The 26291-nt window shown below is 43.4% G+C and overlaps 1 protein-coding gene across 5 annotated transcripts in view; it reads left to right on the top strand.

The window, feature by feature from the left end:
* LOC110527541 (zinc finger E-box-binding homeobox 2) overlaps positions 1 to 22333 on the top strand; it is a 75503-nt gene extending 53170 nt beyond the window's left edge. For 2 of the 5 annotated variants that reach the window (XM_036983025.1, XM_036983024.1), the window contains 8 exons: positions 3629 to 3880; positions 7900 to 7968; positions 10273 to 10479; positions 11606 to 11820; positions 13970 to 14078; positions 14427 to 16519; positions 18369 to 18471; positions 20203 to 22333. In XM_036983025.1, the coding sequence (XP_036838920.1) occupies positions 3629 to 3880; positions 7900 to 7968; positions 10273 to 10479; positions 11606 to 11820; positions 13970 to 14078; positions 14427 to 16519; positions 18369 to 18471; positions 20203 to 20780 (3626 nt within the window). In that variant the 3' untranslated portion in view covers positions 20781 to 22333. Of the gene's footprint in view, positions 1 to 3625; positions 3881 to 7899; positions 7969 to 10272; positions 10480 to 11605; positions 11821 to 13969; positions 14079 to 14426; positions 16520 to 18368; positions 18550 to 20202 lie in introns of all 5 variants that reach the window. The other 3 variants (XM_036983023.1, XM_036983021.1, XM_036983022.1) reach the window with 2 other exon arrangements.
* The last annotated feature ends 3958 nt before the right edge of the window (positions 22334 to 26291 follow it).

Below are 26291 nucleotides of genomic sequence, written 5' to 3'. Positions count from 1 at the left end.
GAGTGCAGATCCAACGCCTCCCAGCTCGGGAGCCCGTTGAGGGGGATTTGTGGAAGAGTGTATGAAAAGGGGAAGAGTAGGCACATAGATGCATGTTTGCAGCACATTGACCCAAGGTATGTTTATTTGAGTGGGTGCTTTGGGTATGTTCAGATGGTCAGTGTATGCCTCAAGGGTTGTACGGTTGATGTCTGACTGTACGACACGCAGATTTCGTAGTGGGAGAGTTAGGGTTTGTTTAACAGCTCGACAGTAAAACACAATCACATTTTTGTTCATAACATGCTGTTTTTTCTCACTTTGGTAGAATCTTTTAGTTTTCGATGACTTTTTAAAAAAAAAAAATTATAAGGGTACAGAGAAACAGTCACAGTCGAAATATCGATGGTCAATATCGATGATCTTTATTTGTTTTAAGAAAGTTGATGAGATTTCAATCAGACTTCTTTTTTTGTTGTTGTTTTGCCACAGACGTTGAAAGGGTGACTCGCTCTCTCGTCCTTCCACACACACACAAAAAAAAAAAAACACGGTCATTGTGGAAGGTTATCGACATCATAATCAATGCACTTTTGAAACTGCCCTCTGCACTGGTATGCCTGACAGCCTAATACCAGAGTTCTGAAAGAGTTACGCCAGGCACGTATAAGCCTGATATTAAGCAAGACTCAAAAAGTGAGCAATTACAAGTGTCATTTTAATTATCTGTAAAAGTCCTTCCCTTTATTTACCTCCAATCAGGAGAAAGAAGAGAGCTGGTGAAATCAGCTGGTAACAGGTAGCATCAGTCAAAATGCCAGCTGTAATTGCCTTTGTTGCGGGTGGCACTTAAACTAAAGCAGGAGAAAAATAGAAAGTGTCATCTGAAAGAAAACGTAGCCCTAGAAAGTAAACATGATGATTTCTTTGTCTATCTCGTCTAGAAACACAAAAGATTGATTAGCGGCGAGGTATAGAACAAAATAATGGCAGAGTGTAGGCTAACATTAGTAGGTTTCGAAATGACTTTGTTTCAGAGTACAATGCCCGACGTCAGGCTGGTGCTTACATTATACTGAGGCGTCTGTCAGAGATGTCACCTCAACAAAGCAGGCTTTCTGAAGTCAATGCTACTTGCTTCTTTGATTGACAAGTTGCACCCGGTCATTTCTGTCTTCTCCAGGCTCTTTGGTGAGTAATGCTCTGTCTGATAGCCAATGTTCTAGCTTGGATCACATCCAGTGATCTCCCCTCTCCTACTCCCTACCTCTCCCCACCAACACGTAGACCTGCATGGAAGCACAGACCCCCAACCTGGCGTTAGAAGCTCTTCATGGTTTGTTTTGGACAACCGTAGATGTCTAGAGGTTTTCAGGGGGTGGGGTGATCTTCACGTCCCCTCTATGATCCGAGGTCCATTGTCTCCAGGTCCGTTGCTCAATATTGAAGACGTCACATTGTAGCGCCTCTCTTCATGCGTTAACCTATACACTGCACATGGACCTGTAGCACACAGAAAAATGCCCTATGAGAGGTTTGGGGTGCAAAGAAAGGCCTTTTAAAACCTGTCCATCCTTAGATAATGTCATTCACCCCTCCTGGGTATTCGTCGGTATTCAGGCTGTGTCCAGAGATCAGGTCTGCAAGGGGCGGGGTAATAGCTTCCCAGGCCTCCTGCTTCTTTGTTACCCCCTGCCGCCCGCCTGCTAGGCCACCCTTAGAAACCTGCCCGGGAGAAAGGGGAGTAGGGAGTCCACAGCACGTTGTGTTGCTAAGAAGGGGGGGTTAGGGGGTGTGTGTGTGTGTGTGTGTGTGTGTGTGTGTGTGGGGGGGGGGGGGGGGGGGGGGGGGGGTTAGGGGTAAGTTGGGAAGGGACCAAAGGGGAAATACAATAATAATACTAACATATTATCAATTGTGGGCCAAGGTATATCGGGGACCACACAGCAGGAGTTTGAATGTCTCACTTTCTTTCTGGCTTTTCTTTGGCTTTCTCTTTTTTTCATGTCTGAGGGCATTACCCAGTCTGAACTTGCCTAAACCCTTGTGGTCACACCTCTTGAAAAGGTTTTGTTTCCCCCGTCAATTGGTATTCTAACCAGGTCAGCTGATTCTGCTGGCCCTGTCTACGCAGCCGTTTTCCTTGTAATTTGCGCCTGTTGTTCGGAAGGCAAGTGCAGACCCGCGGATTGTGCAAAGATCATGTATGAACGTACTGTATACGCTCAGAGTAATCTTATTTCTCTCCGTGCTATATAACAAGTAAATATCTGATTTATTTTCCCTTCTCCGTTTTGGAATTTTAGAAGGTTTTAGAGTTGTATTTAGTAGTCATTTATAGCTACAGTACAGCAATTAAAACGGACTGTAAACATTTTTGCACTCTGCTTTTTCCTCGCCTTCCCCTAGCCACATTTGAAATTGGTTCCCATGATGTCATACTCTGATTCCCCCCCCCCCCCCATCTGCGGTTGTTTTGAGTCTGTTTCTCCAGAGTAGTGTTTTAGGAACTAGCAGTGAGTTGTGTGATGCGGTGGTCCTGTTTCTCTCGCCGAGGTAACGTCCTGTGTTTATTCCTCTAATAAGTCTTTTGCCTTCCTTCGTAGGACAGACAATTTATGGACCTTGTGTGTAGACTGGAGAGGCTAGAGAGACAGCCCTTGCGAGGGCAGACTAATTCACAAACAGCCACCTTCAATTGAGTTCACGGCCCTTATTTACAGGCTGCCTATTTTTAAGAGAGGCTGCCATGTGTCTGGGACCAAGTGTTGTGGAATCAAGCGGGCCGCTACTTGTGTGAGTTATTTTAATGCGGGGCTCGACTGCGCAAGTGTTTCTCTCCGCAAACCATGACTCATTGAAAACACTCCCTGAAAAAGACAAGAGGAGAGGGAACGGAGGGAAAGGGGCGGGATGCAGGTCCTGTTTCAATGAAGCTAGGGGTATTTTATATTATTTAATGTATCATTGTATCATCATGTATTATTTAATGTATCATTGTCAAGATCTGACTTGACGGTTGATATCTGTCAAGTTCTGAGGGAAAAACACAGTACAGTAGGTGCGTCAATTACGTAGGAGTGGTGAATGTGATGAAATTACTAGGGGTTAAGCCATTTCCATCCAGGGTGGTATGACTATTTGACATTTGTAAATATCAGAAGTGCAGAGTATCTCAGCCACGTTGGGTATGCTTCAGATCTGTGAGCCCCAACTGAAAGGTGTAGCTAGGTTGGCATCTCAGGCAGTCTACTGCGGGAGAAAATGTGTGGCTATTTTGGCGTGTCTACGTAGCAGCTGACTGACTCCACACACCATGATGGTTAAAGTTACAGATTCCAGTCTGTCGCGGTGGGTGTTGTTGTAATTGGGAAGAAAGGGCCCACGTCTCAAACAGGAATGGGTCTAAACCTGTAATCAAATAAAATCAAAGTTTATAGGTCTCTTACACAGTTTAGCAGATGTTATAACAGGTGCAGCGAAACGATTGTTTTACTAGCTCCTAACAGTGCAGTGCAATCATGACTTCATCTGAGGACATAATCCTCTTTGACCTTTTTCCCATTTCAGGGTCAGTACAATGAACACCAAACATGAATTCCTCTGCAGTGACCCATCTTGTTTTGTTTTGTGTTCTCCCTCATTGCAGCGTTGAATTACGAGAATGTGATGGATACTGGTTCAGAGACAGAGGATGAGGACAAGCTGTTGGTATCGGAGGAGGACGGCCTACTTAACGGGGTGGGCAGCCCTGCCAGCCTGAACAACCACGACGCTGGATCCCCGAGGGTGGGCCACGCCCTGATGACAAAGGAGGATGAGGACGATGACATGAGGGACAGCGGAGTAGACCATGTCTGGCATGACAACGACATGCTGCACGCCTCAGTCGACGGTACTGGTGAGTGTCACACACACACACAAAAGCGTGCGGATCACAGCCAAAATGTTTTTCCGATTTATTTTGTTTTCCATGAGATGAGAGGTTAGCCAACCCCCCTCCCCTCCACCATCACCACCTCCGCAGTAACAGGGGCAGCGATTGACCGCGCTTGCTAGTCATAAGAAGTTTATGAGATCAAACCACATTTTGACATGCAGTGAGTTGACAGGGGCAAGCAGAGTCAGGAGACATTACTGTAACTTGACGATACATAGGAAACGTATGGCGGTGCCACGTAAGATGGCAGAGGAATGTCGGAGATTCCTACACCCCACATGACTGAGACTCACTCGGCTCGTCCCAACGCTAAATCTCCGACCATGTCTATTCTCGTCTTTATCCTCACTTAAATAAACCAGAGTTATATCAGACGGTATTAACAGATAGCTTTTCAATCGTAAAAAAATTAAGAGCATCTTAGAATCGCCCTCTTTCGATTGTCTACATTATCGCAATATGATCAGACTTTCAGTATGTGATTGATGTAGCTTCATCTGCTAATAATCTAGTTTAGATCATTTCGGGCAGGTGATGCGTACAACTTTGGTGGCGCCTTCCATTTAGTTTCATTTGGAGCATCGCTGAGAGCAGAGAGCCTAGTCATGGATGCTTGAAAGATAAATACTTTTAATTAGGGCTAGGGGATAATCATTAAAGGAAGCCAGACTGCTGCAAAAGTCATTAACAATCTTAAATGATTTTTTTTTATTTTTATGATAGCCATTTACATGTATAATAAGAGTCAATGATTCTCGCAGCGGTGTGACAGAAACAGAGTGTCGCGCGAACTCATGTAAGACGTCCCGTTTAAATGAGCCGGTGTGTTGCCTATTCATTTCTACTAATGAACTGGGCTCTGTAGAGTGCTGGAAAGGGGGGAAATATTTCACCCCCTGAAATGTCATTGCGCTCCAAAAAGGATCCTCTATCGAAAAAAGGAGGAAGTTCACCTTGTGGTTGCTGATTATCGACATGCAAATCGGAAACATAGTTGTCGCAGACAGTCTCTGTATTATTTTTGCTCTGTTTCTATTTCTGCCCCGCTAGTAACAGTTCATATGGGGTTTGATTCTTTCAAAACAGAAATGTTCAAATCAAGATCAAAAATAAACAAGTAGTCAAAGCGTACAGTAATTGTTTATTTGATAAAAGCCTGTGGTGCCTTAATGTCTGTAATTCAACTATGTCGCAATTCCCAGATAATCTGCTTCTCATGTGATAAAACGTCTTCGGCCATATTTCTGAGACCTTGTGTGGTTCATTAGTGCAGATGATGGGAGTCTTCTCTTTCCCAAGCTTGTGGGCACTATGTTTGACTGTCCTTTTTCCTCTCTCACGGTGCCTTACTGTCTACAATGATACCTCAGCACATAACTTTTCCCGGAGATAAGCTGTGCTTTTCTCCCCTGCCTTTTCCACGTCAGCTTTAGTACTCTGTCCGGAGGAGGCAGGTTTTGAACGGAAAAGCACGGCAAAAGTTTCTTAGCTGTGCCTTTCCGGTGCCCGGCACAATCAGAGTTTTGTGTTCTAGAATGGTCCTTGGCATTCTTTCACCCCACAATGGGGCGGTGGACACAGTGGGCTGGAATACATGACATCACTTATCACTCTAAAAGAAATCACCTGCATTCTCCCCTGTCTGCCCTTGTCTCTTTCTTCTCCTGGCCCGGCTCTGTTCAAGGCCGTTCAGAGAACTAACAGAAAGGAGGAGGAGGACCTTTGTTTTTACTGCGCCCTGTTCCACTGGTAACTGGCCATAAAAATAGGAATGTTTTCCAAACAAACAGCATCAATGGCGTTAAGTAAATAGGTGGACTTATGGCAGGGGAAAGGTATTCTGGACCCCTCCTCGGTCGCAGTCAGAAACTTAAACATCGTCCTTCAGTGAGGCGCGGGCCTTCGCTCACGCTCCCCCCTCTCCTTGCATGATTTATCAGGCAGAGACAGACCAGACTGGCTCTCGACTCACATTACACTTTCAACTATAAAAACGGGCCTCTCTCTCCAATGGATGTGTAGCTGTCAGAAGCAATAGGAATGGCCCAAAAAGGATCTGTGCAAAGGGCCATAGAAGTGAGGTAGGTGTAAGTGGTCTTAGCCTACCTCCTGCTGGAAATTCCCTCACTCTCATTCCTTGACCTCACGCAGATAATAGGGACTGTTCAAGGTAAAGAGGGAACGAAAAGCAAAATCCCCACTTGTGCTCCTTTGAGTCATATCAAAAAAAATATGCAGTGAAATTGGATTTACTAAAGGCTGCGAAAAACCAAAATGGCTGCATCCCTGCAAACTCTCCCACTTTCCAGGGAAAAAGAAACGCGAGGGCAAGAGGAAAAGGGAGCTCGATTAACATTCAGTAAATTATAAATGACAAAAAAGTAACTATTCATATATGCTGGTCTCTTAAACGCCAGAATTATATTTGTGGCTGTGGTGGAGGATTTTTTTGATTGCTCACAATACTCCAGTGTATCTTCAAAAATATTGCTAAAGGGCCATTTCCTTAGAGTGCAGCCTGGTTTGATGTCATTACTGAGAAGACAACGGCACTCCAAACCCCCTCATATGCAAATGAAAATGGCTGGCAAGTTTCTCCGCCACACAGTCAAGCTTCATGTCAAGGGAAAGTTGAGTACTTTTCATTCAAAAGAGTCCATTTTTTTTTCTGAAGCTATTGGCTGTTAAAAAATATATATATATTTTTGGTGCAGAAGGAAACCATCTCACTTCAAGCGAAAGAAACAGAACAAACCCTCGCTTAATGAACCAAACCATTAAACAACAGATTTTTCACTCTACACCAAAATATACAGTATATATATATATATATATATATATATAATTTTAATTTTTTCTGCATTTGATTCGTGATTGCTAATTCACTTTTTATTCTGAAGATTTTACACAGCTTGTCAGCTACTTTTCAAACTCATTTCCAAAATGTTTTTCTGTTAAGTCCAAGATACAAGAGACAGTAAAGAAGAGAAATCCTCTATTCCCTTAATCCATTGATTTGTTTGTTTACCCCTCCATGGCAACACAGTATCCTTGAGACCATAGAAATCACATGGCTGAAACGAGGAGAAACAGAGAGAGACAGGAGCCATTTTATTACCAGCCACTATCTTCTCGGAAGTACCTTGATTTAATTTTCAAACACAGGACGGAAGAAAGGAGTCACAGAGGACTCCTTAAGTTAATTGTCTGTGGACTTGAACACCAACAATGTCCTCTTGTTCGCCGCCACCTATACGGCAAGAGAATTTACCAACCAATGTCCAAAGTTGTTCCCTCCCTTGTTTATGAGCCTGTCTGTCAATCTGGGGTCCTTTATTTATGGCTGTCTTACCTGTGCCAGGACAAAATGCAAGTCTGCCTTTGGTGTTCCTAAGACTATGCATTACGCTGATTGGTAATAGAGTCTAAGCCCACAGCCCATGTTTTTTTCTGTGAAAACCCCCCTGTATAGTTTGTCCTTTTTTCTGTGAAAACCCCCCTGTATAGTTTGTCATTTTTTCTGTGAAAACCCCCCTGTATAGTTTGTCCTTTTTTCTGCCGCGTGTAGATTGTTAGTAGTGTCACAGTGAGGGAATAACAACTGCAAGGCCTTTTGTGCCGGTTACTCCTGTCTGACTGTTCAGGTGGATGGGGCTGGCTTCTTGAATTAATCTTTCTTTCTGGCAACTCTCGCTACCCCCGGAATGACAGAGCAGCTTTCTTTCCCACTGCTTGTTGTTGTTTTTAAGGTAAATAAGGCCCTGTCTGTTTCTGATGATAGCATTCATTTAGAATGCCACACAAAGCCTCGGCACAGTGCAACACAGCAAGCCCTTTATATCTCCGTACCTTCCTCTGAAGGCTTCATTGTGAGGCTTGGGTTTGCTTGGTACACTACAGCACTGAACATTGAACTGGACTTCTCTTCTCCTCCTCTTCCCTTCTTCCTCCCCTCCTCCCTCCCTTACTTTTCTCCACAGATGAAATGAAAGATGATTATGACACTATGGGGCCTGACGCCACTCTTCAGACGGTTGGAAACGGTACAGGTGAGTTGATTTAATCCATTGTGAGGTGATTTGATGTACAGATGTAGGATCTTCATTTGATCAGCCTGTTGCAGAAGAACTTTTCTGCAATGAAGGAAATGTAAAATTTGTAGGGCCGGTTTCCCAGACACAGATTAAGCATAGTCCTGGACCAAAATGTATTGTAATCCATTAATTATAATCCACATAATAATTCACATTTCCTGTCGCTGCAGGATTATTTTCCTGCTGTAGCAAACTGTCTCAAATGAAGATCCTATATCTGTATTGTGTTGAAAGATGAGGCCGAGACCAACCACCCTTCCAATCCTTGTGTGGGTGGCTGTGTGTCTCTGTGTCCGTGAGAGCATTAGTGTCCCTGCATGGTCCTTTCTACACAAAACTGTGGAACCAAATCCTACCTGCCATTTTTAATTAAGTAAACAAAGCTGATTTCCACCCACAAGTCTCTTGGGCATTAAGTTTTCCCTCCGTAATATCATCCCGACCGCTGCTGACAACCGGCCTCGGCACCGTTTGAGTAAATACTCACCACTTAACGGGCATCCCTCCTTAGGAATCTTCTATTCTTCCTTTTTTTTGGTGTGGAAATTTAGACACCGCAAATGTTTCCGTTCAGGACATTAAGGTCGTGGAAACAAGGTAGTGGCACTGCATTGGAAGGCAAAAACCCACCACTGGATTACATGTGATGTCATTTAAGAAATGAAAATTGTAAGCACTCTTTTATCCAGGTGATTTCCTCTATTACAGAGAAGAAAGTAGCCCCTCTTTTTTTAGAGGGGAAATTTCAAAGGAGACACTACGAGGTTGAGCTTGTAGCTTGTTTGGCAATACAGCGACTTCCTAAATTGCATTTCATTTGCAAAATCAAATGAGTCTATGTTTGATCTTTTGAATGTATTTCTAATCCTTAAGATTTAACGGTGAGATGTGAATCCAACGTAGAGAGTTCAAGCATCCTCCCAGGTTTGCCTCTAAATTGACATTAGATGATTCTCAAATTGTTCCCACAAAGTCCTAATGAGAATGCAGGAAATTGAGCTGCCTAGTTCGTAGTTGTTTCATATGATTTCATAAAAGATCCTTTGGCACCAGTGACATTTTCATGCCACTTTTGACAACCGCATCCACTACCTTGACCTTTCACAAATTGGGCCCGTAAAATAATCACTGCCAAACAAATCACAATATAAAAAATGTACCTTGGCTTGGAAATGTCTAATTAAACAAGTAACAATCTAAATCCAGTCAAAATAAAGCAGTTTGTGTGACGTCCTGTAATATTTAGCACGACAATGTCTTATGAGTGTTATAACAGTGATATGATAGGGGGTTGGGGGTGGGGGGGGGGGGGGGGGGGGCAATAGAATGTAGAATGCAATAGAATGTAGACTCGCCTCAGATTGTTGCAATGCTGTATAGCACAGCTTTGAATGAACGTGAACCTTTGAGGGTCTATCATCTTCTGTTGAATAATGAAAGGTTGCAGATTCTTGATTAGCTTTGTTTGCTACTGGAGCCACAGCTATCTCTACTCCACAGCTTTGGGATTCCCCAACGAGAAGGGACTGGAGAATATGAGAAAACACGTAATGTGTGACTTCAGCAATTTCAGAAAGGCGGCTTTAAAAAGTGTTTTCTTGACTATGGTTAAAGCTTTTTTTGTGCAACATTGTGGTTTGTCCTCAGTAATCTGTTCCGCAGCCAATCAACTAACCAGAGCCCTTTATTGACCCCTTGTGTGGAAGTCAATACACAGGGGATTTGTTTGTACTGTTGCTACACAATGTGTAAATAAAATGTTAATCGAGAGGCTTAAACGCTGAGATCGTAATTAAATAAATGGATGTCTTTCGATAATCTTAAAGATTCAACATTGTAAAATACAAGTGATTCTCATTGTCAAGTATGATACAGAACATTAGAAGTCATTTGACCAGTCTAAATTGTGTTCCCCGCATTTATTGTGTCACTGGTAATATGCTTCAAGTAAATACAATCTGTTTACCTTAAATACTTTCCCCCATGATTTAAGGTGGTACTTCAACTCATATTTCTTGTTTTAGAGGCTGTTGTGTGACACGATAAAACAGTAATTCAGATGTATTCTTAATGTCTGTTGTGGCATTTCTTCATCACAGTTAGACCCGACAAGTTCCCTGTTTTGCTGTAACACACATTTATTTTGGTGAAGAATCCCATTTTTTTTTAAACCCATCTCTCTCTCTCTCTCTCTCTGTCTCGCTCTCTTTCTTTCTCTCTCTCTCCCTCCTCCTTCTCTCGTTCTCTTCTTCTTTCCAGTTAAGAATGTTGTTGATTGCACTTCCGAGTTTGAGGAGTTCTTCGCCAAGCGTAGCAAGCTCCAGGAGGAGAGCCACGTGGTCAGCATCGCTGAGTACCTGCAGCGGGGCGACACTGCCATCATTTACCCAGAAGCACCCGAGGGAGAGGAGCTGTCCCGTATGGGCACGCCCGAAGCGTCTGAAACAAACGGCCAGGAGGAAAATGGTACGAATCCATAGACAGGGGCTGTACGTATGAAGCGTCTTAGAGACGGGGTGCTTATTTAGGATCAGTTTTGCTTCTTTTTTTTTTTAGATCACAATGGATAAGATTACACGGGCAGGGGTGAGCTGGGGCCATATGTTTGAAGCCTTTTAGAGTAGAAGTGCTGATCTAGGATCGGTATTGCCTTTTAGATCACAATGAATAAGATTACATGGACAGGGGGGAGCTGATCCTGGATCAGCACTCTTCCTTTGAGACTCTTGCTACATACGTTCCCCAGAAGAGAACAGAGCAGCAGTGGTGTGGCTGGACTCTTCTTGGTCTCTGTGGCACAGTGACATGGGCAGCTGTTGGTCTCACAGATTCTTCACTGGATGCCTCAGTGTTTACCTTCGGTTCTCCAGTCTTTAAGCAGCAGCAGCTGCCAGAGGTCTGAAATAAGATAGTACACCTCCCAGACCCCGGGGGAACAGGGATTGAATTAGAATGGATTTATGATCTGTACTTCAGAAATTATGAAAGTGTGTGTGTGTGGGGGGGGGATGGTATTAAATAAGCCACTTAAAAGCAATTAGGCGAGGGGACTATGGTTTAAGGGGAGCAAGGAAGGACGAGGGGGGGAGGGTGGGTAAGGTAGTGTTCTTAAAAACCAGGTCAAGGTGCTTCATTTCCGACTGACATTTGTCAAATATCAGTGTAAGATCAGATATCATGTTCAGTTTGTGTCTTAAATCAAAAGTCAAAGAAAAAACACAATTACTTAACTAAGATAAAAGTATGTTATGCAACACATTCGGAAGTGTATCGGTCAATTAAAAGCTCATTCAATTTAGTACGCGGGAATTTTAAGGTGTCTTAGTATGTGATATAAAAAAAGGAGGGGCAGAGTCTGTGTGTGTGTGTGTGTGTGTGTGTGTGTGTGCGTGGGTGTGTGTGCGTGCGTGTGTGTGTGTATGTGTGTGTCAGGGCATGGATGCCAGCCTGAGACGATGGCACTCTGTAGAGCAGATTGCAGTGATACCTCCCATACCATTCCGGGCAGTACGCCCATTAGCTGCCATTGATTTACTGACCTTTTGGACCGCTTTCTCTCTCTCCCCCCCGTCTCCCCGTCTCCCCAACCCAGACCTGCCACCTGGAACTCCAGATGCTTTCGCCCAACTGTTGACCTGCCCCTACTGCGACCGGGGTTACAAGCGCTTGACATCGCTCAAGGAGCACATCAAGTACCGCCACGAGAAGAACGAGGAGAACTTCGCCTGCCCCCTGTGTAACTACACGTTTGCTTACCGCACTCAGCTTGAGCGACATATGGCCACGCACAAGCCCGGCAGAGATCAGGTGAGGATCATATGCCCTCGTTTTTTTTTTTTTTTGGTTGCTGTTTTCAATCACTTCCAGGATCATATGCCCCTATCACTTCATTTCTAATGTGCTATGATCCCTTGGAGGAAATGATATAATTTTGATTGGCAGTCGTTATTAATTTTTCATGACATTTTGAAGATGCAGATCTTTTAATGGTAATAACTTTAATTGAGGCCCTAAATGGTTTTTTGATGGCCCCGTCTGATATGATTTTGCCGTCTTATGTTCACGATCGAATGATTATGTTAATTTCCAATTTAGACATTTTATCTGCTCCTTAATTTCACTTCAACTAGTAGATTTTATGTTCTTTAAAGTCAAGCATTTCCTTTATGCAGTACTATGTCATACATTCCACCATTTCCTTACATTGTGTAAACAGAATCAACAAGTGCACTTATTATTGAGTCTCACTCACTCTCAATGTGCTTTTTTTTAAATATAAACTAACCTGGGAATTTGTTGGCAATTTCCATGCATCAAATCCAACTCCCTGTGTGGAAAAAAAAACACCTTCTATTCATAGATGTTACATTTGCTTGCCAACCATGTTTAAAAATAAGTGAATCTGAACAAAACCGGCAGTGACAATTTAAGTCCTCTTGGGGTACAAAAGAAAGAAGAAAGAAAGATCAAATGTGTTGTGAAGTTAGTGAATCATTGTGTCATCGCTTACAGGCAAGTCCCAATCCCATGTCCCGTGAGAGCTGTCTCTACCTAGGAAAAGATGCCCTCGCCATAAACACCACACAAAATTCTAAAATAACCTAGAACTCTCCTTATCCAATTAACCAATCAAGAGAAAACATGTCATTAATACGAGCCAATAATATTTGAATACCCAGCCCATGCGCCCCGACAACAACATCCAACATCCCATCCCATCCCTAACCTTCCCTGAGTCATGTAGGATAGCAAGTCCCCCTCTTCCAAAAATTCACATTTGCTGGTGTTGGTGCCATTGACAATTAGGATTAGAGAATGATTGTATCTTATTGGCACAACTAAAGTTTACTGCGGTCCTCAGAGGGAAGCAGGGGGAGCCAAAGCAGCTGTTGCCGTTTGTTTATGCAACTCAGCAACGTACGAGCGGTGGGGTCCCTGACTGGCGCTTGGCGGCCCCACCGACAGACAGACCCACTCCTGCTCGATCTTTGAAGGTTGCTGCCGTTTGAACAATCCTCCCTGTGTCCTCCCTTACGCCATCTGTCTCCCCAGGAATGTGGGTAGAGTCAGCACACCCCAGCAGTTGTCAGGCTGGATCAGGACGCTGGCTGCATCTTTCTGCTACGCCTGCCCGCGTAGCGAGTGCTGCTGAGAGATCTTTTGTATTGCCTAAGCATTTAACGTGTTCACCTCCCACTCAGAATTAATTGTGCACGCCTGCTGTGTGCCCCCCCCCCCCCCCCCCGTTTACACGTGCGCTGTTATTGTTGTTGTTATTACTATTATATTTGGATTTTGAAACAGGCAGAGGCCTCCCCCTGTTTGAATTGCAAATTTGAGGGGCCGCAACTGATGTTTACCTTTGAACAGAGAATCAAGGCCTAGGCCCATCCTATCCAGCATAGTCTAAGATTATTAAAGAGACGTTTGAGGATTCAAATGATTAGTGGAAATCTGTTCCAATTAAGACATTTCAACATTTATGGAAATGTGTTCTTTCTTCATGTAAACTGTAACTGTTGTACGTAGGTATGTGAAATACAGGGAAGGACTTCTTGTGAAATAGTCAGAATATCTTTTGAGTGATTACCCCCAAATGAATAAAAGTAGATCAGATCTCTTGTCTCTAATGAGGGGGAAACTATATATATATTTTTTTAAAGAGCCCCTTTCATTTATTTTATTTTATTGGCTGCCAAATTCTAAAGGCATGCTTCCTGGGCTCGAGAGTCAGGAAATGAAAAGGTATGTGATTCCCTCTGTTATCAGCGCCACTCTTGTACTCTCTCGTTGGAGTTGGAAGTAGAAAGAGGCAAGATGGGCTGTGTAGCAACGCGAGACATTTGGCTTGTCGGTCGATTGCACCGAGGGCTGATTGTGATTATTTAGTGAACTCTTTTCCCCCTGTAATGTTGTTAGCAGAACTCATGTCAATACCTGCTTCTTTTCTCTATAGCACCAACTGCTGAACCAGGGGGCTGGCAACCGCAAGTTCAAATGCACAGAATGTGGCAAGGCCTTCAAATACAAGCACCATCTGAAGGAACACCTGCGGATTCACAGTGGTGGGTAGCAAGGGGGCCTGTGCACTCCTCTTAGAATATGCATAACCTTGATTTAAGACTGTGGTGAACTTCGCACAGGGTGTGCAAAAATCGATTGCCTTTTTCTTTTCTCTCTCCCACTGTTCCAATGGATGACTTGAGCTACTTTGTTTCCTTCTATCTGCCAATCTCACAATTGAGCAGTTCAGTGTTAACACTTTAGTTTGGCATTCATTAAAGGTGTTCATTGTTGATACATTTTCCCTTAGCCCACTTGTATTTAATAATTGAGAATACGTGAGTTCATTATGCCATTCCAAATGTGTTCATGGCAGATGTTTTTTAAAAGTATACGTTGTCTCTTTTCAGGTGAGAAGCCATACGAATGCCCAAACTGCAAGAAGCGCTTCTCCCACTCAGGCTCCTACAGCTCACACATCAGCAGCAAGAAGTGCATCGGCCTTATAGCAGTCAACGGGAGGATGCGCAACAACATGAAGACAGGCTCTTCCCCTACATCAGCCTCGTCCTCCCCCACTAACACCGCCATCACCCAGCTGAGACACAAGCTAGAGAACGGGAACGGAAACGGCAAGCCCCTGGGCCACCACCAGGACCAGAACAACCACCACCTGAACATCAAAACAGAACCACTCGACTTCAACGACTACAAACTCATGATGGCCTCCCATGGCTTCGGCGCGCCTGGGCCCTTCATGAACGGAGGGATGGGGGGAAATAGCAGCCCGCTAGGGATCCACTGCTCAGCCCAGAGCCCCATGCAGCACCTGGGGGTAGGGATCGAACAACAGCTCCTTGGTTACCCGTCCCTGAGCAACAACCTGAGCGAGGTCCAAAAGGTGCTCCAGATCGTGGACAACACTGTGTGCAGGCAGAAGATGGACTGCAAACCGGAGGAGATCTCCAGGCTCAAGGCTTACATGAAGGAGCTCGGGAACCAGATCGAGGAGCAGAAACAGGGACTGACGTCACAGGGGGTTCACCAGGTTGGTCTGCCAGTCGTCAGCCATAACGGTGCTACTAAAAGCATCATCGACTACACATTAGAAAAAGTGAACGAAGCCAAAGCTTGTCTCCAGAGCTTGACCACGGACTCAAAGAGGCAAATTAGCACTATCAAACGTGAGAAATCCAACCACATGCTAGATTTAGGTACAGAGGATAAGATGCATGAGAACAACATTATGTTTACACCCTTTTCTTGCCAATACTGCAAAGAAGCCTTCCCAGGTCCAATTCCCTTGCATCAGCATGAACGTTACCTGTGTAAAATGAATGAGGAGATCAAGACTGTTCTCCAGACTAGCGAGAACCTTATGCCCACAAAACAGGGGATGTTTACGGAGAAGCATGCCCTCCTGCTCTCGTCCATTCTGTCTGAGAAAAGCCCCATCAACCCGTACAAGGACCACATGTCAGTGCTCAAGGCCTACTTCGCTATGAACATGGAGCCCAATTCAGAGGAACTACTGAAGATCTCCATAGCGGTCGGCCTTCCTCAGGAATTCGTCAAAGAGTGGTTCGAACAGAGGAAAGTCTTCCAGTACGGCACCCCAAGAACTCCACCACTAGAACAACGAAGGAACAACCATGCAGATATGGTATTAGCCGCAAACAACCACAGCCACACTCCCACTAAAGACTCAATGGCAGCTAGATCCCCAGTGTCCCTGATCAAGTGTAATGACCGTGACCGCAACCGTGACCACCATATCATGTCCCCCTCCATGGCAGAGCTCCATAACAACGTCAACAACTGTGAGAACCAACTCAGACTCATGAAAGCCAACACGTTCAGTGGACACACCAAACACATGGGTGACCACTCCAAAATGGACCACCTCTCAAGGAGCAGCACACCCTCTCCTTTGAACCTTTCCTCCACATCTTCCAAAAACTCCCAGAGTAGCTCTTATACTCCAAACAGCCTGATGTCTGAGGACCTGAACCTCAACATGAACCTGTCTGAACAACCACTGGACCTGTCACTGCCAAAGCTCATGAAGGAGCCCAAACACGCCATGACCGTGAAGAGCAGACCTAAACTAAATGGTATTAACCACCATGACCACTCCAGTGTTCCCTCCCCACGAGAACACTTCGAAGAGCCACTTAACCTGGCCTATCTCAAGAAGGAGTTTGAAGGCAGAGGCCAGAACCACCTCAATGGAGACTTCAACAAAAGTACCAGCCCCTTGTTCGGGATGAACCCCTTCGGTGCCAAACCTATGTACACGTCGCTTCCGCAACAGACTGCGTTCCCACCTGCCACCTTCATGTCGCCGATGCAGGCCAGCATGCCTGGGCTGAGGCCGTACCCAGGGCTGGATCAGATGAGCTTCCTACCACACATGGCCTACACTTATGCAACAGGAGCAGCTACCTTTGCTGAGATGCAGCAGCAGCAGAGGAGAAAATACCAGCGAAAGCCTGGTTTCCAGGTAAATAGATAAGCCACTTGTGGTTTAGTTTTTAAGCCTCCGGTTTATCCCCTCTCTCTCTCTCTCTCTCTCTCTCTCTCTCTCTCTCTCTCTCTCTCTCTCTCCCTCTCTCTCCCCATCTTTAACCCCTTTCTCTCTCTCTCTCTCCCTCTTTCTCCCCATCTTTAACCCCTTTCTCTCTCTCTCTCTCTCTCTCTCTCTCCCTCTCTCTCCCCATCTTTAACCCTTTCTCTCTCTCTCTCCCTCTCTCTCCCCATCTTTAACCCTTTCTCTCTCTCTCTCCGTCTCTCTCCCCATCTTTAACCCTTTTCTCTCTCTCTCTCTCTCCCTCTCTCTCCCCATCTTTAATCCCTTTCTCTCTCTCTTTCTATCTCTCTCTCTCCCTCTCTCTCTCCATATTTAACCCCTTTCTCTCTCTCCCCCTCTCTCTCCCCCTCCACCCCCCATCTCTCTCTCTCCATATTTAACCCGTTTCTCTCTCTCTCCCTCTCTCTCTCCCTCCGTCTCTACCCCCCCCCCCTCCTCTCAAATTCTCTAAAATGATCTGCTCATTGTGCCACTAATTAAAAGGTACTCTATTGAGCTCAAATGCTCACCTGCAGCATGTTGAACCAGGGAGAAAACACAGTCAGGTAGATAACCAGCTGTCAAACGCGCCTGGAGTCGTTCAGTTCTCCAAGCAGGCGTCATTAGCGATATCAGCATGTAATTGCTGTTTGAGAAGAGGTTATGATGTGGGGGATTCAGTTGTTGCCAGACTCCACCGTGAATTGTCCTTACCGCAGAGTGCAGGCAGCATCATGTCTCCAGCTGTTCAGTGTAGTCTATTCCAGAGTAAAACCTAGACTACGTACCCTTTAAAATCAATCTGTCTCAGCCTAGTTTATTTAGTTTTTTTCTCCTTAGGTGTTGTGTGTTGTGAATTGTGTGTGGGAAACCGTGTACATGATCTGTGCAATAGTAAAAGGGTAAGCCCTGGAGCTGCACACAGCACAGAGGATCTGACTCCGACTCCAATTCTCTGCCACTTTCTTGTATTTTATTTGAAAGACATTAGCACTCTAAAGCCAAAATGAGTTTCTACATGCAGGTTAATAATGCACAGGCTCCATGTTCATTCCCACTGAATGCTGAAGGCTGTTTAACATGGAGGGAACCATTTTGATAACAAAAAAAAGTATTAATAATGTTTCCTATTCTAAGTTATTAAATTAGATTAGATTTTTTTTTTTTTAATACAGCTACGGGCATTTAGCTCAAATTGATGGCGGGATGATAGTAGCTCTGTTCTTTAAAAAACAGTGTAAAGAAAGACAAAATCATTGTCAGACCAGAGCGAGCACTTCTTAATGAGAACAGTGGTGCGTCTCCATATTGGTCATTTAGAACACCTCTTGATTTAATCATTATGAGTTGGAAATGAGAAGAATATGACAATATGGCCCCGCAAAGGGCTTTCTCTTATTATTATGACCTCTCCTAATGTAATAATACTTTCCCCCAATTAATTTAAGTCTATGCCTTTCGGTTTTCATTATCCCTTATAAAGAACAGATGCGTATAGAATTAAAACTCTTTCATGTATAAAATTAAACTGATGTGGATTCAAATATATGGAGATTGAGTAAAAAAAACACACAAAAAAAACATTCAGGGTTGATTCTCAACCATTACAATGTAGCCCGTTTTTTATATATTTATTTGCTCATTTACACCTGAGGTCTGTAATGGTGTTTGCAACTAGGCCAAACAGGAAGTTCCACTCTGTCTTTCATGCAGGCAAACATCAGGAGGCACGGTACCTGTGTTTAGTTGACATGTGTGGATTGATCAACGTGTCCTTTTCTAGGGGGAGCTGCTCGACGGAACAGCCGATTACATGTCAGGACTGGATGACATGACCGATTCAGACTCCTGTCTGTCCCGGAAGAAGATTAAGAAGACAGAAAGTGGTATGTACGCGTGTGACTTGTGCGACAAAACATTCCAGAAGAGCAGTTCCCTCCTAAGACACAAATATGAACACACAGGTATATACTGTTCCGGAACACTTATTTTACCCCGTTGCTTTCATTTCTAATGTGTTGTGTGACTAAACCCTTTCAATTGTTTCATTTTGGTTCATTCCCCACTTCTTTCTCGCTTTGCTCTTCTTATTTTTTTTCAGTTGTGTGTAAAATCGAGACCTAACTTGTTTCTTCATTGACAGGGGCGAGGAGATGTACTCGCTCAAATATGTCGCGCAAAGACGTTACGTTATCGAGGTTATGCCAGAAATACCTTTTCTCTGCGTGTATGAGCGCAAATACTTCAATCAAAATGGGATAGAAAGTTCCCGAACTAAATGTTGTGTCATTGCTTTGCATAATGCATGAGGGCACTGTCTGAAGTAAATGTCACCCTTGGCCGTTCCTAATTATATCCATCACGTGCTACTTTATGAACCCTATTATGATGTGCAAAACACACTCGGGCGCACCCACGTATAACTAGTGAAGAGACAGAGACAGACTGCTGACGGTATCACTTGACCTAAACGGTCCTTTGTTGACTTATCACCCTAATCAGTGATCGATCGGTTTAACCCACTGAACATTTGTGTGTTCATGCCATTTTTTTTTTATTTAAAAAAAATAAAATAATAATTTCACTTCCCACAATGAAACTCTTTCACTAAAAGTTGCGTCGTTCCTCACACACATGACTCTGTGCATGCACGCAGCAGAACGTGCTTGATGTAGCCTGCAGTTGATCTGGTTGTGGTATTAGGTGTGTGTTGCAAGAACGGCAGTTATGGAAAGTGTCAAAGGCATTCCACGGCTGTTTGTGGCTAGGAATTGGCCAGATGTGTTTTGGCGGCACAAGTGGCGTCACGAGCTGATTGAAATGCCAAAGGAGAAACTCTGTCTTACGATTTGTGTCAGATAGACTGTTATATTTCCGGATTTGCTGAGGTGTAGTAAATTTAAAAAGGGGTGCAACTGTCCCCGACTCCCCACCCCATGATATACACCATGACCAGCCACCATTGCTGGCTGCTGGGGGAGTTTTTATTTAGCCAGATCATTTGGTAGCATGATGTAATGAAATGACACTCCATCAATGTAGGGCGACTCGAGTTTCTCGTCTCACACTTTGGCATTCAGGGTATCCCATCTTACATGGTGAGTAGAGATGAGTCCCAATATAATTGAGGGACAGAGGCGTCTAGAAACTACAATTATTCTTCTGAGATTATCAGGGTAGCCATAGGAGTCTCTTGTTCAATTTTCATCTCCTATTTGTTGACTTATTTGTCACAGCTTTCTGTTTGTTTAGTTTGCGGTGGTTTATTTATTTTGCATCCATCAGTGTGGCACTTACGCCGAAAAAGAAGTGTTTGTGATTCTGTTCCTCCATGCTTTAGCGATAGGAGGGAATTTCATAATGTAAACACATGACAGACCCTGTGGTTTATTTAAGCTGTTTATCCCCTCATTTGGAATAAACAAATAAGTTACGACACAGCTAGCATGGAAATTATAATGATAGTTCAAGTTGCTTCGTACCATTCGAATCATCTGAATGTACTTTTAGTTTGTGTTTGTTCTCCTCTTGATGTTTATAATTGAGTGAAATGTAGTAACAAAGTAGCGAGCTGGGAAACTCATGTCTGCTTTCCTCTCCCTTTTGTGTCTCCTCAGGTAAACGGCCACACCAGTGTCAAATCTGCAAGAAGGCATTCAAACACAAGCATCACCTTATAGAACATTCACGACTGCACTCGGGCGAGAAACCGTACCAGTGCGACAAGTGTGGGAAGCGCTTCTCTCACTCGGGCTCCTACTCCCAGCACATGAACCACCGCTACTCTTACTGCAAGAGGGAGGCCGAGGAGAGGGAGGCGGCCGAGAGAGAGGCCCGGGAGAAGGGCCACCTAGAGCCCACAGAGCTACTGTTGAGCCGGGCCTACTTACAGGGCATGACTCCTCAGGGCTACCCCGACCTGGAGGACCGCGAGGGCATTCTGAGGGAGGGCGGGATGAACGGAGGCATGAGAGATCGCCAAAAGGAAGTTGAAGGAACGTACGCGAAAATAGGACGTAGGGAAGAGGATTTTGAGGAGGAGGAAGAGGAGAGCGAGAACAAGAGCATGGACACAGATCCAGACACGTTGAGGGATGAGGAGGAGAACGGCGAGCACTCGATGGACGATAGTTCTTTTGACGGCAAAACAGAAACCAAATCGGATCACGAGGACAACATGGAGGACGGCATGTAATAAAACTACTGCATTTAAAAAGCTTCCCATCTTACTTTTCTGTTCAGTATTGTTACCTGCTTGGTTTTAAACGCTGCTGTGTTGAAGCTGTACATGCACGTGCCTGAAGCTTCTAGGAAGCTTTGTATTGAAGGACTCAAGGGGTGGTGGTTGTATATGTCTGCCCGAGGAGACATTGATTTGAAGTTTGATTTTTGGGGTGGGGCGGGGGGGGGGGGGGGGGGGGGGGGGGGTTGGGGGGATTGTGTAAGAAGAGGCTGCATTATGCAAAAATGAAAAATGAATAAATGAATCCATTTTTAAAAAATTGTACAGTATTAAGGCCTACAAATATGTGTGGTGCTAACATCCTAAAATCTCTGTGTCCCATAGTCTTTATAGCACAAACTAGTGACTTGTACAAATTGCACTTCGCTTCTATAATCACTACAAAAATAATAAAAAAGTATTGCCTATGTATATATTTATACAGTGTTGAAAAAAGCAGTAGTCTCCACGCTACAGTCCATCGGTTGTATTACTTATCTTTCACTTAATGTGTTGTCTATTGTTTTTGCCCTGTCGTCAGGCCAGCTAGCCACACAGTTTTAGGCCTCAGAATTTCTCTGTGAAGGAACTTAACAGATATTATCTGTTTGATTTTTAAGATACTGAAGTCTTAAAGAGACCTTGAAATGGAAGGGGAAACAGTTTGGCAGCACAGTACAGTAGATGGAAGGATCGTGTGAACAATGAAGGAGAAAGCCTTTGTAAGGTGTTTTTGATAAGAAAAAGCCTTATATGCAAACCTTTTAATCTGTGTGTTTCTGCAAGTGCCATCCTTGTATTGTGTGAAAGGAGGGTGACACATGTTACCTCTTCACCAGCTTCGGTATTAAGAGATAGCTCACCTTGCTCTTTCAAGCACCCATGTCAGTATTAGGACACTAGGCAGCAGCTCCTTAGTTTACATATGTCTGTGCAATTTTCAGGTTTATTTCATTAACTTTTGTCAGTATTACACCAAACAATTTTTTGAAACAACAAAATTGCATTCATTTTGTTTGTAGGTTGAATAACATTTTATTTATGTGGCCCATTTTATATTTCCTAATTTTATTTATTTCATACTGTAGTGTACAGTATTATAGTTCTTCAATATATAGATATATTTTAGTAAAAATGAACTTGGCGTTGATCATTGGGGCAAATTTTACGTAAAGAGAGCATTTATTGTGTTTTGAAACATTAATTGTGAAATGCAAATTTTCAACTATATTATTTTGTTTTATTTCCTTTATTTTCCAATTACTGGAAATACCAAATTTGGGAACTTTTATACAATATTGTGAAAACACTGTATTTTTAACTAAAAAAATTCCACTTTCTTCATCTTTTTTTAGTTTTTTTTTTTGCTAAAAAAATGAAGAGGGACTGTTAAGATACAATGTATGATACCATGACTGAAGAAAATCTTTCCTGAAATGTCTTTGTAAAAGTATTATTGAATTTTTCATTTGTAATTTCTCTTGGAAATGACCATGCTCGAATAAAAGTAGCCAAATTACAGAACACAAATGCCTTATGTTCAACTTTTTTTTCTCGTGCTTTTGTAGCAGTGCCACATAACTACACCTGTCACTCAGAAAAGGAGTTGTCTGAAAGTAAAAGACCCACATTCCCCCAAAATTGGGAGTTTGCCTCGTATGAATCCAACTTTCAACACACTGAGTCACACAATAATTCATTGTTTTTTAATATTTATTTTCAATACTTTTATAACATTCAACAGACTTAATGGTTGTTTAATGACAGTCACATGACCAAGAGAGAGAAAAAAAAGCAAAGAAACAAATTCAGTCACTGAAATGAAAAGTGGACGCCGGCTACTGTAAAAGTACATTCGCGTGAAGATACTTACAGCTATTAACCGCTCACACTGCACACGCAGATTCAAAGCAACATCAAAAGGCTAAGGAGATGAAAGGGGGAAAAGGTTGAGCAATGCCAAACGCAGAGCATGCTTTGCATATTCCAATTTTCATATTGATCCTGATGCCATCTGATCGCTCGGCGCTGTCTCACAGATAAAAGGGGAGGTCTTAAATGATTAGCCCATTGAATTGAACCACGTACTGTTAACTGTTGGGACGATTAAGAATGCGACGCTTCCACAGAGATCAGAGGTAAGGAGAAGACGCCTTCAAGGAGGATAGAACACTCCAGGTAGAAAGCATTTGACACATTCTAGTACCCTTCGGAGCCACAAAAAGGAAGATCATGACGTTAGGAGGTTGTTCTGTTGCGTTAAGATCATTACGTTAAGATCATTACGTTAAGATCATTACGTTGTACTGTTATTTGTTTCTCCCCCAGTCAATCATTTTGAAGTAAAGAACAGTTTCCTTTTAAAGCTTCATTTGAAAATACTTAACCAAGCTAGTCGAATGTTTGGGAGGAAAAAAAACACCTAATGACAACATGCTGTTTCAGTAACTCTTAATAATGGCATATTGCCGTATGTTTTGGCCAGATTGGTGGTGTGTTTGGAACATATGAACTCTGATGACTCACCACTGGTTTTAGGTATAGACTCAGACATTAAGTGTAGATTTTGCCTTCAGGGTGTGCAATTGCTTCCATTGATATCTCCCAAGTCTTACTATGGTTACATAATGTTGTCATTGGCTCAACACATACTGTACCTCGCTGACATATTATATAGGGAAACTTTATGTCCCTTGGCATTCCCAAGTTCTCAGATGAAAAGGAAAATAAAATAGAAGTGTGTATAGAAGTGTGTACCACTGAACTGAAAAAAAAGGTATTTTCAGTAGAATTAACTCTGAACAAAGGATATGCAACTTAATTCCAAAACCTTTAGTTTATTTCCAAAACATTTAGTAAACACATAGCAAAAAATTAATAAAATAAGAGGAGGTTGATGTAGAATCCAGGATATATCCAGGGTAAGAGAGGTAGAGAGGGAGAGCTCAGACTTTTGACCTCGTTAAATTATTTACATATCCCCATATGCTGCCCATATCATTCTCAGGGCGTATGAAGGACGGCCCCTGTGAAGAAGGCCCAGACCTGGCACTGGGAGAGAGAAAGTTCACAGGCAGGCAGGCAGGAGAAGCACAAGTGACCAGTAGGGATTAGCCAATCAGAGTGTCAGAAGAGCAGCCAGCTGTTAGCTGTTCAGTCTGGCCCAAGCAGAAAGAGACCCAGAGCAGGTGGTGCACCAGTGTGCCAGTGGTGGGACACAAACAGACAAAAAAAAAAGGATGATAATAATAATTTTAAAAAATCACCCAACCAGACCTACATCCTCATTGAAGGGCAGAGTCTCTCGTGAAGTTTGTGCTCCAATGCACTGCTGAGAATGGTGGCAAGCCAAGGAGTTCTCAACTTTTTAAATGTGTTGCATATCATGAAAGACTACACCATCTGCGACAAAGATGCTGACACACATGCATTTCTGACCGATGATGTACAATACTCGATTTATTCAAAAGGGCTGTAAACACAGGCAACTTCACCGACCGAAAATTCAACTGTAAATGTGTTGTGTGCATGGACCACAATACATTATATACCAATAGCATACAATTCTGACATATTTCAACATTATCTCATGCATTGATTTCCAAGGTGAAGGATCAAGACTGAATACCATCACTCTCAGTTGAGGGAGTGCTAGAGGGCCAAGCCTGCCCTGCCTGCATTCCCTACTCTGATGAATGCGGCAGATGCAGAGTGGGGAGGAGGAAGGAGAGCTGTAAAGGGCACAAAGACAACAATGCTCTCCAAAATCGGAGGGGGTTGGGCGTTGTGTGGAGCAAAGGCCCCTGCATAGACTTTTATTATTTTGCATGTATTATTTGATGCCCTTGTTCACACCCAGGCAGCATAGTTGACGTGGTATGGAAAGGAGGCATGGTGGGAAAAGCAGGCGTTGTATGAAAGTAAGCTATTTAGACTATATGTTGGTCTTGGGATATGGTGAGTTGGACCCCTGCTCCCCCAGTCCGTCAATGCACTCTCATACCATAGCAAACCATTGCTCGACATAGAGAAGGCACACTGTTGTTGAGGCAATGTTACACATTGATAGTTTTCAGGGAGTTTCTCTACCAAGGCTTCCTTTCTTTTTGTTTGTTTTTCTTTCCTTGCAAATCAGTCTGCACTGTTTATCCATACTTTCACCCCTTTATAAAAATCCATCCCTCTCTCTCTCTCTCTCTCTCTCTCTCTCTCTCTCTCTCTCTCTCTCTCTCTCTCTCTCTGAGGGGAAAGTGATTATGTGTTTTGCCAACGCGTTTGTGGAATCTTTGATATGCACAAACACAGATTCTAATGCGAAGCAACAGCGGCTTTGGCTGACGGGTGATTAGAATGCTGGATCATGGCTGTGTCTGCAGGGCCTCAGCTGGGTACAGGGAACATCACTCATTACACATTTCTAGGGGACTTTAATTCGTGCTAGGCCCAGCATGCCGGTGTAGGTGTAATCATATCTATTTAAATTACTGGTCAGTTTTGTCCGACGACAATGATAATCTCCGGTGCCATAGGATAGGAGGATGGGATGATTGATTAAACTATTGGCCAAAACAAAGTGACACTTCTTTAACATTATCAATGAAACGGTTAACCACATGATCCCGTATCCATGCAGGGTGATTAGGCTATAGTAGCCAGGTTTCTGAAAGCTAGCGATCTCCTTCAGGGTTTTCTGTACAAAACTTTACCAGGGATATTCATTTCAATGGTGCACAATGCTCCTTCACAAATTATGGTGATCCTTTCGAGATGGGCACATGCATTTTTTATGAAAGGCATCATGCGAATGGTGGATGACTGCCTAGACTTTCATGTCACTAATATGTTACTGTCCTCTTGACTTAATTAAACATGGTCCCCACTATTCTTGACAGGAAAATATCTCTATTTTAATTAGATACTTCACCACCAGACAGAAAAAAAGGACGATGTAATTCAAAGTACGGTTCATGTAGTCATTTAACTCTTGCAAGACTCATTGTCTGCTTGCCCTCCTTCCTGATGTCAAGCTATGATTTGTACGCAGACCTGAATTATAGTAAACAGGGTATTGTTAATAGCTAGAATGATTGAAGCTCAGATGTTCGTATGGCCTCTCTAACCCCCTGTACAACGTTTAGCGCTGGATCTGAAGAGGCCATTGGCAATTCATTTACGAGGTTAGTACATGGTAGGTATATGGTTATGCACGGTGAATAAGCGCCTGAGTCAATGGACTTAACACTGTTTTTCTACACTGCACACTCTGGAAATAGATAATTATGCCATTGAGGGAGCCAAACCTTTGCAGCCCAAACCTTGAAATGTTTGCAATTTTACATATATGTAATTCCTTAAAGCAAGCATTCACTCCTATCCTACTGGGATTAGGCCTAACGACAGCAGTTAATTATATTAAGTGTAATTTTTTTAAACAGTTCACGAACTGCAAATTATACTTCAAATCACTCCTTAATGATCTTAACG

Source organism: Oncorhynchus mykiss, chromosome 7, assembly GCF_013265735.2.
Source record: "Oncorhynchus mykiss isolate Arlee chromosome 7, USDA_OmykA_1.1, whole genome shotgun sequence".
In the NCBI taxonomy this organism is placed as follows: domain Eukaryota; kingdom Metazoa; phylum Chordata; class Actinopteri; order Salmoniformes; family Salmonidae; genus Oncorhynchus; species Oncorhynchus mykiss.
Note: the sequence above shows the minus strand (reverse complement) of the source record. Positions and strands in the feature narration are given on the sequence as shown.